Source organism: Vulpes vulpes, chromosome 4, assembly GCF_048418805.1.
Source record: "Vulpes vulpes isolate BD-2025 chromosome 4, VulVul3, whole genome shotgun sequence".
NCBI lineage: Eukaryota > Metazoa > Chordata > Mammalia > Carnivora > Canidae > Vulpes > Vulpes vulpes.
Window position 1 is genome coordinate 82,142,761 of NC_132783.1, and position 12,802 is coordinate 82,155,562.

Here is a 12,802-nt window from a genome sequence, read left to right on the forward strand (position 1 = left end):
GCTAGCGATGAGAACACAGATGGGTGCAGCACCCCACTGCTGGGAGGGGGCTGGGAGCGCTGCTGACTGCTAACCATTTGTACCCTTGCCTTCTCTGCCTTCTCTCTCCCTTGGCCTCCTGCGGGTTCTGTCTACAGAAGGTGAGTGGCCTTGTGGACTGGGGCTCCTCCCTGGACTGTTGGCTGTGGCCAGTGCTGGCCCAGTCCCTGCCTGGCGCTGCACTTTCCTGCCTCCCCTGGAGATGGGCCTGTGGACAGGCCTGCAGCAGGTTCCTGCCCAGACCCTTCACAACCACTCTAGTCCAGTCTCGGGCACATTCCCCGCACCCAGTTCTGCCCTTCCTGCCAGTTCAGGGGGCATCTGGGGTTTGGTGGGGAGGGGGGAGGGTAGTGGTTAGATGCTAGCAAGCAGTAGGTAAAACACACAATGGAAGGAACACTGAGGCTTTGTCCCAGCTCTGCTGTGTGACATAAGCAAGTCGCTCAACCTCTCTGTGCTTCTCTTTCTTGGGTCTAAAACGAGGCTCATGCCAGCAGCCCTGAAGCTGGCAGGAGATGACAGATAAGAAGGCCTCTGTAAACTAGGCCCCAAGGAGCATATGAGGGGAGTGGCATCTGTAAAGGGGAACCTCGCCCTCTCTTGGGGGCTGGGGGAAGGGGCGTGTTATGTCACTGTATACGTGGGGTGGGGCACATGGTGCCCAGGCCCGGGGTGTGCGGGGCAAGGGCAGCCATGGGAACGGGGTGAGTCACTGCCCTCAAGGACTCTAGGGCAGGGACACTACGTGCTCGGAGCGTTTTGAGGAGGATGACCACTGAGGTCAGAGGTGTCCGGCAGGGTTCCTAGGAAGGTGGGCGAGGCAGGCAGGGGACCTCAGGCTGGGGGCTGAAATGGGGGAGTCCCCAGAGGAGGGGTTACCAGGAGGGCATCCTGCAGTGATAATGAGAACATGACCAATGGATTGGGCTTGGGCATCCAGCTCATCAGCACGTGGGGCGTCCAGCTGATCGGCAGCCTTGGTTACAGCCACATGTCCACTCCCCACTGAGTCCACATCACGTTAGTCTAGAGGCTCAGACACCAACCCACTGTCCAGGCTAAGAGGCACATGCAGCTGCTTGGAGTCCTCTGCCCCACTGCTCCCTGGAGGTGCTGAGTTCCAGTGGCCCTGGCTGTGGCTTGGCTGGACCACAAAATCCATCCACATGGGGCCAGCCTGGAGATAGTGGGGCCAAGAGCAGCCCCCTCCACGCCTAGTGCTCTCAGGGGACAGCCGGTGAGCAGAACCCTCAGTGGTGGACACTAGGCAGGTACGTTGTGTGCCACAGCTCCCAGCTCGGGCCCCTGGCCACCCCATCTGGAGATGCTGAGGCTCAGATTAAATGGGGCCCTCTCACCAGGCCTCAGCAGACTCCTCTGTAAAATGGGCCCAGTTGCAGCTCACCCCTCATTTTTATGAGAGTCTGGGAGCTGAGGCCAGGTGGAGCCTGCTAGGCAGCCAGGATGCTGCCCGCCGAGGCCGCTGGAACCCTTCCGTAGCTCAGCAAGCCCCCTTCCTCTGCCTGGGCACACACTCCTGCACAGGCCTTGTGTCTCCACAGTCACTTTACCCTCTTCCAGGAAGCAGGACCTACAGCCTTTTGCTCTGCCCTGGCTTCCTCCCAGGCCCCAGGTCCCACTGCCCCAGATACACCAGCCCTGTTGGCCCCAAGCACTGGTGGAGGTGCGGAGGCAGGCGGAGGGACCTTTTAAAGGTGGTAACATTTCCTCTGTAAGGCCGGAACCCCCAAACCACAACTCACCTCCACCTGACTCCGCCCAACCCCCCGCAGCCCCCGTAGGCCCTGGGATGGATGGGGAGGCAGCAGGAAGGGGCAGACGGGGGCGGGCTCTTGCATAACACCTTCAGGCCTTTGGAGGCAGAGGAAGCAGATTTGGACAGGGAGGCCCTGGCTGGGAACACAGACCCAGATCTAACTCTATAGACCTTTGCACCTGCCCCCCGTTCTCACCCACTGAGGCTGACTCTCTGCCGCTGGGAGCACCTCACGAACATCACAGTGGTAATCCCAGAGGAAGCACCTGTGTGCCAGGCTCTGGGCTCAGGGTACGATAGGAAACCAAAATCAGACATAGCCTCTGCCTTCACAAACCTAAGACACAGTGCGGGAGGGACTAAATTATCACACCGGTAAATGTATGCTACAGGAGAGAGGCTAAAATAAGATGTCAAGGAACTCAAGCAGGGCTTCCCTGAGGAAGTGGCTCAGGCTGAGATCCACAGAAAGCATAGACTTTTACCCAGCCAAGAAGGAAGAGTGTAAAGGCAGGGGGGGAATAGCATATGCAAAGGCCCTGTGGTGGAAGGAAGCTCAGGAAGCCTGAACAAGGCCTTGAGCGGAGCAAGAGAGTTTGGAGGAATCAGAGCATGGAGGCCTCCGAATAGCGTGCTGGGCATCTTTATGCCCGTTTCACAGATGAGCAGGCTGGGCTCTGGGACTTCACAGAACTCCCTGACCAAAATCATGATGGATGGGCAGAAGCCTTAGTGAGTGGGATCATGCCAGGCAGGAAGCAGGACGGGGAACTCCTCATACTGCCCTTAACTTTTTGTTTGCTCATTCATTCCCCCCAAAGCATCCTGGCACTCTGTGTGTTTTTGTTCCTACTTTCAGCTGAGAAATTAGAAAATCAGAGGGGTTGAATAATTTTTTCCAAGATCACACAGCTGATTAATAAGTGGTGGGGTTGGTCCTGCCACAGCTGATTAATAAGTGGTGGGGTTGGTCCTGCCACCAGACGTGGCTTGTTGCCACGTGGTTCTGACAGCTGCCTAAGGATACGGGGGCATGGCTAGGATGGAGAAGGAGGAAGGCCCGATCGGCAGGGAGGGTGCAGTGGGTCTCCTCTGTGGCAGCAAGGTTCTGCAGCCTCTCTGTGGGGCCTGTGTACACTGGAGACAGGCAGGCCAGCCTGGGAGCCCCATACCCCAGGCCCAGGGAAGGAGAGGATGAGGTTCGCCTTGGTGCGGGGCAGTGGGGGCAAGCCAGGCCAGGGATTCCTAAAACCTAAGCCCCTCTCACCCCCTCCGAACCTTCCATCAGTGAGCCTAAGGGGCTTACAGACACAAAAGCTACAGACACAAAACAAAACGCTCTTTGCATACAGCTTGCATGTTGCCATCTGAAAGTTGGAAATTCCTCTCTTCTCCCCACTGGGACCACTAGGCCACCTCATGATCCCCCACCTCGTTCTGAAGCCCCGTGTCCTTCCCTTTAATCCAGGTCTACAAATGAAATGGCCTTTGGGCAATGTCTGGCCGTCAGATGTGTTTTGGCCAGCTAGCACAAGTTTTTCCTTTAATTTTAATTAATCACATAATTCCTCATAAAAATCTGGATTCCTGGTTCCTCTTGAAAAACAGGAAACTCTACCAATGCCAAGCTGGCATTCCTCATGGATTTTTTTTTCCTGAGTAGCTTCTGTCCCCTGTAGCCAAGGCCCCATGCCTTCCTGTCTCAGCCGCACCACCTCTGAGCTGCGCCCCCCACCCCTGGACCCCTTTCCCGGCCTCAGCATCTGAGCATGTGCAACCCTCCCCATCACACTGCTAGGAAAGATATGCTCAAGACCTCTGCGTAAAGTCCAAATGCTAGTCAACCTTCTGGAATTATCAGAGCTCCAGGCCCCAAGTGGGCCCACCGTGGGAGCCTGCTGTTTGGAGCCGGGAAGGGGAAGGAGGTGGGAGGTCTCTCTGGCTGCCTTCACCCCCAGGTCTACATCACGGTGCTGGACGAGAATGACAACAGTCCCCGGTTTGACTTTACCTCTGACTCGGCGGTCAGCGTGCCTGAGGACTGCCCCGTGGGCCAGCGAGTGGCCACCGTCAAGGCCCGGGACCCCGACGCCGGCAGCAATGGGCAGGTGGGCACCTAGTGAGAGAGCTGGCTCCTCCCATAGCCTCTCAGCTAGAGGAGGGGTGTTCAGATTCCCCCCAGTCCCAGCACCACTGCTCTGTCTTCACCCTCATCCCCAAAAAAAAGGAAGCAGCGCTGTGCAGGCTGTTGGCCCTCCCTGGGTCAAGTGAACATGAAACCCGAAGGTGGGTCACAGCTCAGCCCCCCATAGCAAGCTGAAAGCAGAGGGGGTTCATCCTTCCTGGTGACTCCTTTGTCACCTTAGCCACAAACCCCTCAGCATCTAGGTCCTGTGTGCCAACCAGGTCTCAGAGAGGACATGCTCCTCCTCCTTCCTGCTTTGGGGTCCTGTCCCACAACAGGAAGTGGTCATTCCACATGCACGCTCCCCAGGTCTGGACACCCTAGAGTGCAAGGAGGAGGGGTGATAGAGCATATCTGTCTTCCTGCTGCTTTAATCTGCTTTAATCTGTCCTGTGAATTAGGCGGTATGTTTGAGGAGGTTTCCACCGTTTAAAAATGGCTTGCTCAAGGCGCCTGGGTGGCTGAGGAGGTTAAGCGGGTGACTCTTAAATTCAGCTCAGGTCAGGATCTCAGGGTCATGAGATTGAACCCCACATTGGTCTCTGCGCTCAGTGAGGAGTCAGCTTAAGATTGTCTCTCCCTCTGCCCCCCCGAAAAATGGCTTGTGCACCTTTGGGGGACTGACTTTGGGGTCAGAAGCACAGGTATTCAAGCCTTCATTCTCTTGGGTATTTGCAACCCATGTGACCTTGGCCAATTGTTCCATGTTTCTGAGCCTCCTGTCTGCAAACTGAAGACAGCATCTCCCTCTGAGCGTTGTCGTGAGGGCCAAATGGAACCCATGTCACACTAGGGCTTGCGCCTGCTTCTAGCAGGGCCTCCAGAACTCTTAGTACTTCTGCACCTCTGTCCTGGGAAACATCTGTGCAGCGGGACTCACACCCACTCTTCTGGCCTCTGGGCCAGCATGCTGGCATCTCTTTACCCGGGAACCTGCCACAGGTCCTGTGCTGCCTCAGTGGGCCTGCCACACACATTTTGAAGGACAGAACCACATTTGCATAAAATGTTCTCTTTTCAAATGCCCTTACTGAGCAGAGGGCCCGGGAGGGCAGAGGTGGGGCCCTTGGCTTAACCCGGTGGCCTGTCCTCCCCACTTTCTCGCCCCTAACCCTCCCTCCTCCCTGACAGGTGGTCTTCTCCCTGGCTTCTGGCAACATCGCTGGGACCTTTGACATCGTCACCACCAATGATTCCATTGGCGAAGTGTTTGTGGCCAGGCCTTTGGACAGAGAAGAACTAGACCACTACATCCTCAAGGTGGGAACTCCCCGCCCACCCGCTGCCCTCGGCCTCTGTTGACCATCCAGAAGAGCTCAGCACACCCTGGCAATCGGCTTTCTGTATCACTGGTCCTCAGTGGACCCAGAGCAGGAAGCAGCAGAGGTGTCCGTCCCTGTCATAAGAGCTGGGAGAGAGAGCCCAGCAGAGCTAGTAGAGCCCTGACTCTTCCACAAATAATATGACTTCGGGCAAGTTATTTGCCCTCTCTGTACCTTGGTTTCCCTTCCTGTGCAATGGGAGTTGCAGGTGAGAAACAAGCACAGGTGTGAGAAGTCACAGAGGCCATCATTATTGCTGAATTGCTATGGCCGGCACGTGTTCTAAGGACCCTGGGAACCCCAGGGCCACATTTCTGCAGGGGTCTGAGCCTAGAGAGCACTTTCTGCTGCCCTGCAGGCATCCAGGAAGCATCCAGTCTCCTAGGCACAAGGTCAGGGTACGGGGAGAGCTCCAGCTCATTGCTGAAGAGATTATGGAAGGCTCTCTCTATGTGCCAGGGCTCAGATAGGAGTGCTCAGGGGTGGGATCCCTGGGTGGCGCAGTGGTTTGGCGCTTGCCTTTGGCCCAGGGCGCGATCCTGGAGACCCGGGATCGAATCCCACATCGGGCTCCCGGTGCATGGAGCCTGCTTCTCCCTCTGCCTATGTCTCTGCCTCTCTCTCTCTCTCTCTGTGACTATCATAAATAAATAAAAATTAAAAAAAAAAAAAAAAAAAGGAGTGCTCAGGGGTATCTGAAGCTAGAGGCAGGAGCCCAGGGTCAGGTAACGGCCATGGTCAGGGGCTGGCACAGCCCAGAACACAGATCAGGAAGTAAAGACCGGGCACACCAGACTGATTCCAAATACTGGCCCCAAGTCAGACAACAATTGGGCAAGGATTGTTTGCAGCATGGGGCAAAAGGTAAAATCCTGGGGCGAGCCCAGGGCTGGCAGGCCACCCAGGGGTAGGGATGGACCAGTGAGTCTGTCTGCCTCCCCACTGGGCAGACTGCCCTTTTGGACCCCGTATTCCTGATCCTTCCCCTCCTTGTAGCCCTGAATCCCATCATCTCCTTTCTCCAGGTTGTAGCTTCCGACCGTGGCACCCCTCCACGGAAGAAGGACCACATCCTGCAGGTGACCATCCTGGATGTCAACGACAACCCTCCAGTGATCGAGACCCCTTTTGGGTACAATGTCAGCGTGAACGAGGTGAGGGCAGCGCTCGCGTCCCTATAGCTGCACAGGGGACGTGAGTGACCCTGAAGTACCTGTTTAAATGTCTGCCTGGCCCACGAGGGCCTCACATCCGGCAGGTGGGGTGTGGCCCACTCATTCACAATGCCAGCCGGAGTGCCAGCTCCTGGAATGCAGTATCTTTTTGTGGGAGGCATAAAGAGGAGACAAGAGGAGAGAGAAAGAAGGAAGCAACCTGTCTCCACTGCCACTGATAGGGAACTGGGATTTATCCCCGGGAGAGCTGCTTTTAAACAAGACAACGAGTTTACTATTCATTCTTAGACTAAGCCACTGAGGGAAATTTCTGCCTAGCATCACTGGGTATCATGCCAGTGATAGCACCACAAAAGCAAGGTGGTATAGGGCTTTAAAGGCCTGGTCTCAGGCCAGGCTCCCATGATTCAGACCCAGGCATGCTACTGAGAGGCCATGTGACCTGCATACATCCTTTCCCTGTATCTCCATCTTCTTGTCTGTGAGTGGAGATGACATCATACCGAACTCATGGGGTTACAGAGAAGAGTCGGTGAATTCATGCAGCCCCACGTGTAGTGGGCGTCCACAGAATGTTCACGACCAGCATCTGTATCCTCCTCATCTGTGCTCCACAGAAAACAGAGCAAAGCTTTCTAAAGGCCCAGGTGAAGCCCTTGGGCTCCCAGGAGCAGGTGCTAACCTTTGCCACCCAGGGTTTGAATCCAGAATGACCTCTTTCCTGCTCTCCCTGCAGAACGTGGGTGGAGGGACTGCTGTGGTCCAGGTGAGAGCCACCGACCGTGACATTGGGATCAACAGCATCCTGTCCTATTATATCACTGCGGGCAATGAGGACATGACGTTCCGCATGGACCGGATCAGTGGGGAGATTGTCACGCGGCCCGCCCCACCCGACCGTGAGCGCCAGAGCTTCTACCACCTGGGGGTTACGGTGGAAGACGAAGGCACCCCGACCCTGTCGGTGAGTAATGGGGGGGGGCGGCTGCAGGGAGGGCAGGGTGCTTGAAGGGCAGCTCTGACCTCTGTGCACGGGCGAACGAGGTGGATGGGGTGGGATGCCCGCCGTGGGTGAATCCTTGGCAATTCCTTTATTGTGCCTTTAGAAGGTCAGCCTATGAGTGTTTATGGAGGACCCGCGTGTGCAGAACTGGTGTGCTGGTGCTCCTGCCTCTGCAGCCACTCAGAGCCTCTGTTCAGCCCTCTCTGCCCAAACAGGGCAGCTCTGTGGGATGGTACAGATTGAGCCTATACCTTAGGGCCTGGCCAGCCCCACCCCACTTGTCACGCTGTATTAACCCATACTCCGCCAGATAAGAAAAGGTACTCTGTCACGTTGCTATGACGCGCTGTCACAGTATGTCTAGTTTGGACGGGAGGAATGCTCTTGGTCCAGTCTGGTGCTTGCTCAGAAAAAGCGCCCTGCCCAAGGCAACATGCAAGGTTTGTGAGGTTGGAGAAGGAGGCAGGACCCGTGGGACCGGATAGCAAGACAGTCTGGGGGTGATGGGCCGGGGTGCGAGCCGTTTGCACATTGAGAGGGGGAGATTTGGAGTCGGGAGCCCTGTGAGCCGGTTGCGCCATCGCCGGCAAGTTAGAACCTCTCGGAATGTCGGTCTCGTCATCTGTAAAGGTGTCTGGGGATTTGAATTAGCTCATGTCTGTGGAAGTGCTTGGTAAGCCCTGAGGAGGAGGATTGTATCAGCTCTGAATGGCCGCGGTAATGCTGCATCGAAACCCAAACCAAATGGGAAGACGGAACACAACCATTGATTTAGGGTCAGCTTTGCAAACTGTCAATTTAGGCCTGGTTTAACTGGGAGCCCATCTGTGTTGGGGGGGCAGCTATGTGGCGTTGGAAGGCTCAGCTTTTGGGGGCGGGTCGCCTATCTCTCCTCTTCCAGAAGGCTAGCTCATGCTTGTTCACGTGGAGCTAGAAAGGGTTCAGGACAGACAGTGAAAGCACACAAGGCCTTTTGAGCCCAGGCTTGGAACTGTACCGAGGTTACTTCTAGCACATTCTGTTGGCCAAAGCAAGTCACAAACACTCATCTTTTGAAGAAACAAGTTGCAAATGAGTTAAAAAAGAGTGTGGATACACAAATACAGTGTAAAGGATTGGGGACATTTTTGTACTGTCTTTCCTAGGAACTGATCTTCAATGAGGCCTCAGTCCCGTCCCTCTGCCTCCTCCAGATGACTGTTAGACCCCTCCCCTTTGGCAGCAGCCCTGTAGACTGTGAGGTCAGAGCAGGCCTGTTTACATGGCGTGTCTCTGGGGAGGATGGTGGAATTTGACCAATCCCAGGAAACCACATTCTGAGATGCCCAGCATATGGGACTGGCTCTGGGCACACCCTGGGCATCCTTAGTTCCATAGCTGCCAGCGTCCCCACTGGTCACTTCAGCCATTCCCACCCAGTGAGCTAAACAGAGGCACATTTACAGGACACATGCAACTACCTGAGGGGGGAACAGGTAGGGGTATCATTACTGTGTGACATGGAAAGAGTCCATTTTGACAACCCCTCCCTAATTGCACCTGGCTTTGGGGCAAGTCATCATCCTGGTCATTGCTCCAATAGTATTTAGAGACATGTTTGGCTATAAGTGACAGAAACTCTAGAGTTATAAATAAATCAGAATGCATTTTATTCACATAACAAAAATTCTGGAGAGAATTACAAATGTTGATTTTGTGCTCGGTGACGTCAGAGCTAATGCCTCCTGACCTTCCCCCATGGTTGCAAGATGGCCACTATGGCACCAGCCATCATGTCAGCATTCAAGACAGGAAATGACAAGACAGAGCTATGCAAGCCACTCCTGCCCCTTTATCAAGAAAGCAAAAGTTTTTCAGAACTACTCTCCAGAGTTCTGCTTATGCCAATGGCCCAAAGTGGTTCATATGGGCGCCCTCGCTACAGAGGAGATTGGAAAAAAATGACAGGATTGTCAGGACTGGCTTATAATATGGGAGCCAGATAGATCATTGCTTCAGACAAAAACAGAGCTCGTTAGTGAGGGAAGGGTAGAGGATGAATTGGGGGTGGGAAGCTGAGAGCGTGTGCCGTGCGGCTGCTCCTCATCCTGCCCTAAACCAGTGCACACACCAATCTCACCCAAACCCCACAGAGTTTCCTTGGGAGGCAGTCAGTGAGACCCATGATATCCTGAGACCCTGCATTTTGGAGGCAATATCTGGCTTCCTTTAGGTCCCCAGAAGAAAAGACAATCAGGGAACTGTGAATCACCCCAGCCACACTTAACCACCACGAATGGGTGGGCCACTACCCAAGCAATTTCTGTAGAACTTGAGACCAGTCCCTGTGGCCAGAAGGTGTTTTCATCTGCTGACACCCCACCCCCCCAGAGACCCAGCCTAGCCTGGTTGAGACCCATGAGCACTGCCTCCTCACCCATGGGTCCCTGATATCCTGGCCCTGCCTCGAAGCACGTCTCAGGCTTTCCAGCTCCCTGGCAAGACTATGAAGAGTTGGGTGATGAGAGGTGTCCCTTTCTCTACCGTCCACATTCTGGTCATCACCAGCTCCGGCCCCAGAAAGGAAAGCACCTTCCAGATGACTAACATCAGGCATGGGGGTCCCTGGGGCCATGACCGAGAAAACATGTGTTTGGCTCCTGGGCTGTAACACCATGCGTGATGCAGACAAACAGCACCAGGTACCACCAGGGAAAGGTTTACAGGAGACATTTTTTAGGTCCTTTGAACTTTCTTTCCTCCTCCTTCAGGTTGAGAAAAGAGCTCTGGTATTTGACTTGTGTAAGGGACACCCCACAGGGAAGAATGGCAGTGGCCACGGGAGTGTAGTTGAGAAGTGAGCACTAGAGCTTCTCTGTCCATTCATTCGTTTATTCATTCATTCATTCAGGCAGCCAGCCAGCCAGCCAATGTTCCCCAGATGTCCCTGTGTGCTGGGCACCAGGGACACAGGGAGGACCCACTGTTGGTTCCTGCCACAATAAAGTGCAAATGAGTAAGGGAGGCAGTGAGGCTCTCCGTACATTGAGGAGCACTAACAAGGGATTGGAGAAGGCTTCTTAGGGGTTAGAGGAGGTGACACCTGGGCTTCTTGTCACGTGGTCATAGCACAACAAAGGATATCCTGGACCCGGAGAGCTGCCTGAACAAAGGCCTAAGAGCAAGCAATGACCAGGCATGGCTTTGGGGAGCCACAGGTAGTTCAGGCCCAGGGGCAGCATTCAGAGCCGAGAGCATGGCTCGCTGTCTACATATCCTCCTGGGGACATTGTCTCTGGGGCCTGCCTAAGAGCTGATCACACTATCTTCTCAAGTGTCCCCTCTGCTCCCTCCTGGCACAGGACAGGCTGCAACTGGCAAGCCAGGGCACCGGGAGCCAGTGCTGCCCCACCATGATTGGCATTTGCCTCCAAGGAGCACTGGACCCTTGAAGATTTGCTTTGCTTCTGTGGTCAGACTGTCCCCTCTAGACAGTGAACCCCTGGGGTCAAGCACAAAACCGAGGACCAGGCCAGAGGTGACCAGAGGAGGTCCCTACCCTGCTATTGGGCAGATTTCACCAGATGGATATTCAAGGGTAGGGTTGTTTCAAGCCCTCTTGCATCAGTCAGAGCCTTGAGCAGCATCAGAACAACCAACCGTCCCAAGGTTTTAGGAAAAGTCACCATGGTTTTATGGGTAGATGCCACCCCACACATATCTGTCTAGGGATGCCCAGCAGACCCACACACTGTCCTCCTGTTTCCAACTGCAATTATCTGCCTGGTCCAAGCCAGCCCTCACTGGCCCAGGACTAACCTTACAAGGGCAAGTAAGAGTCACTCCTTTCTTCTTTCCTTCATTCATTTAACACCAAATACATGCCAGACCTGTGCTGGAGGCCGGGAAGTCAGACACAAGTTGGGTACAGTCCTGCCCTCAAGGAGCCTAAAATCTAGGGGGCAGGTGGACAGGTAACAGGAAGTCACCACTCTGGGATGTAATAAAGTGCCAGGAACTTGGAGTCAGGAACCAAGGAAGGTTTTCTGGAGAAGACAGCATTTGCCTCTGTGACTTACACGGTGAAGCCCTCTTACCCGGGGAAGCCTGCTATTCAGCGACCAAGAGAAATCTTGTATCTGAACCCTCTTATCTCTTCATTTCTCCCTGGGCCCCACACCCCAATTTCCTGAGAACTGTGCATTCCTGTCCCCACCCAGCTCTGAGCCCTGTGTCACCCAGAGCTAGGAACAGCTGTGCACCGAGGGGCATCCGGGCCAGCCCAGGCCCGCCACACAATGGTGTGCCAGCCAGCCAGGGGAAATCACTGCACGGCCTCAGCTCTCTGGATAGCTCCAGGACACAGGCAAAGGAGGCCAGGCTTGGGGGAGGGCTCTAAGTGGCCGGCAGAGAGGCCCCTGCAAGAGGAAGGGCCGGGCCCAGGGAGGAAGGATGGAAGGCAATAGCACCGGGGAGGTCAGGAGCTGCCTCCAGCCACAGAGGCACCTTGGCAGGAGAATGGAGAGAGGGAGGGCCTGACGGGGGCCTCCCTGCCGCACGAATCACAGCCAGCAGGTTAGATGATCCCAGCCAACCAGCTCTGGCTTCTCAGGCTGGGGGGTCGGGGAGGGGGGACCTACAGAAGTCGCCTGTCCAGGCAGAAGGTCAGAAGTTGCCCCCTGCCTGCTTGTTGGTACAAGAATTTCCAGCAGTAGCCCAGTGAAAGTCTGAGCTGGGGACATTGCTCTTGGCAGCTGACCTCTGATCTTCAGGACCAAGAGCTCTTCTGTCTATTAAACTTGGGCCCCACTGTTGTTGATGAAGTTTCCCCTGGCTCGAGCTCAGGAAACCCCCGCCTCGCCCCTTCCCTGCGCCACACACCAAGTAAGCAGGCCTTCTCTGCCCCACAGTGACATCCAGATCCTTCCCTTACCCCATATCTTGAGGGAGGTTCCGCAGCCGCTCACGTGCAGTGCAGGTCTCCTCCCAGAGACCCTGGTCAGCTGAGAGCTCCTCCCTTCCCCTCTCCCATAGTGAGCAAGCAGGGAGGGGATGGTGCATGGGCCCCCAGGCCCACCAGGAGTCCTGTGGTTTCAGGGTTGCCAGGCAGAAAGGGGAGTGGCCAAAACCTGCAGAAGGAAGGTGAGCCACGGGCCTGCAGGCACAGGTTCACCCCCCAGGGCCCTGGCATGTACCGTAGACAGGTCCAAGTCCTGGCCTATGATGACATCCGTTCAGTGAAGAGGAAGGAGCACAGGCCTGAGAAGCAGAACACCTAGACTTTAGTCCCAGGTCCACCTTCACTTATTGTGACAAGATACA

At 55.3% G+C, this 12,802-nt stretch overlaps 1 protein-coding gene across 6 annotated transcripts in view; it reads left to right on the plus strand.

Moving 5' to 3' along the window:
• The first annotated feature begins 3,746 nt into the window (after positions 1-3,746).
• LOC112924083 (cadherin-23) overlaps positions 3,747-12,802 on the plus strand; it is a 76,292-nt gene continuing 67,236 nt past the window's right edge. For 3 of the 6 annotated variants that reach the window (XM_072754985.1, XM_072754986.1, XM_072754988.1), the window contains exons 1-4: positions 3,750-3,924; positions 5,133-5,261; positions 6,349-6,477; positions 7,235-7,462. In XM_072754985.1, coding sequence (XP_072611086.1) covers positions 7,337-7,462 — 126 coding nt within the window. In that variant the 5' untranslated portion in view covers positions 3,750-3,924; positions 5,133-5,261; positions 6,349-6,477; positions 7,235-7,336. Of the gene's footprint in view, positions 3,925-5,132; positions 5,262-6,348; positions 6,478-7,234; positions 7,463-12,802 lie in introns of all 6 variants that reach the window. The other 3 variants (XM_072754984.1, XM_072754987.1, XM_072754989.1) reach the window with 2 other exon arrangements.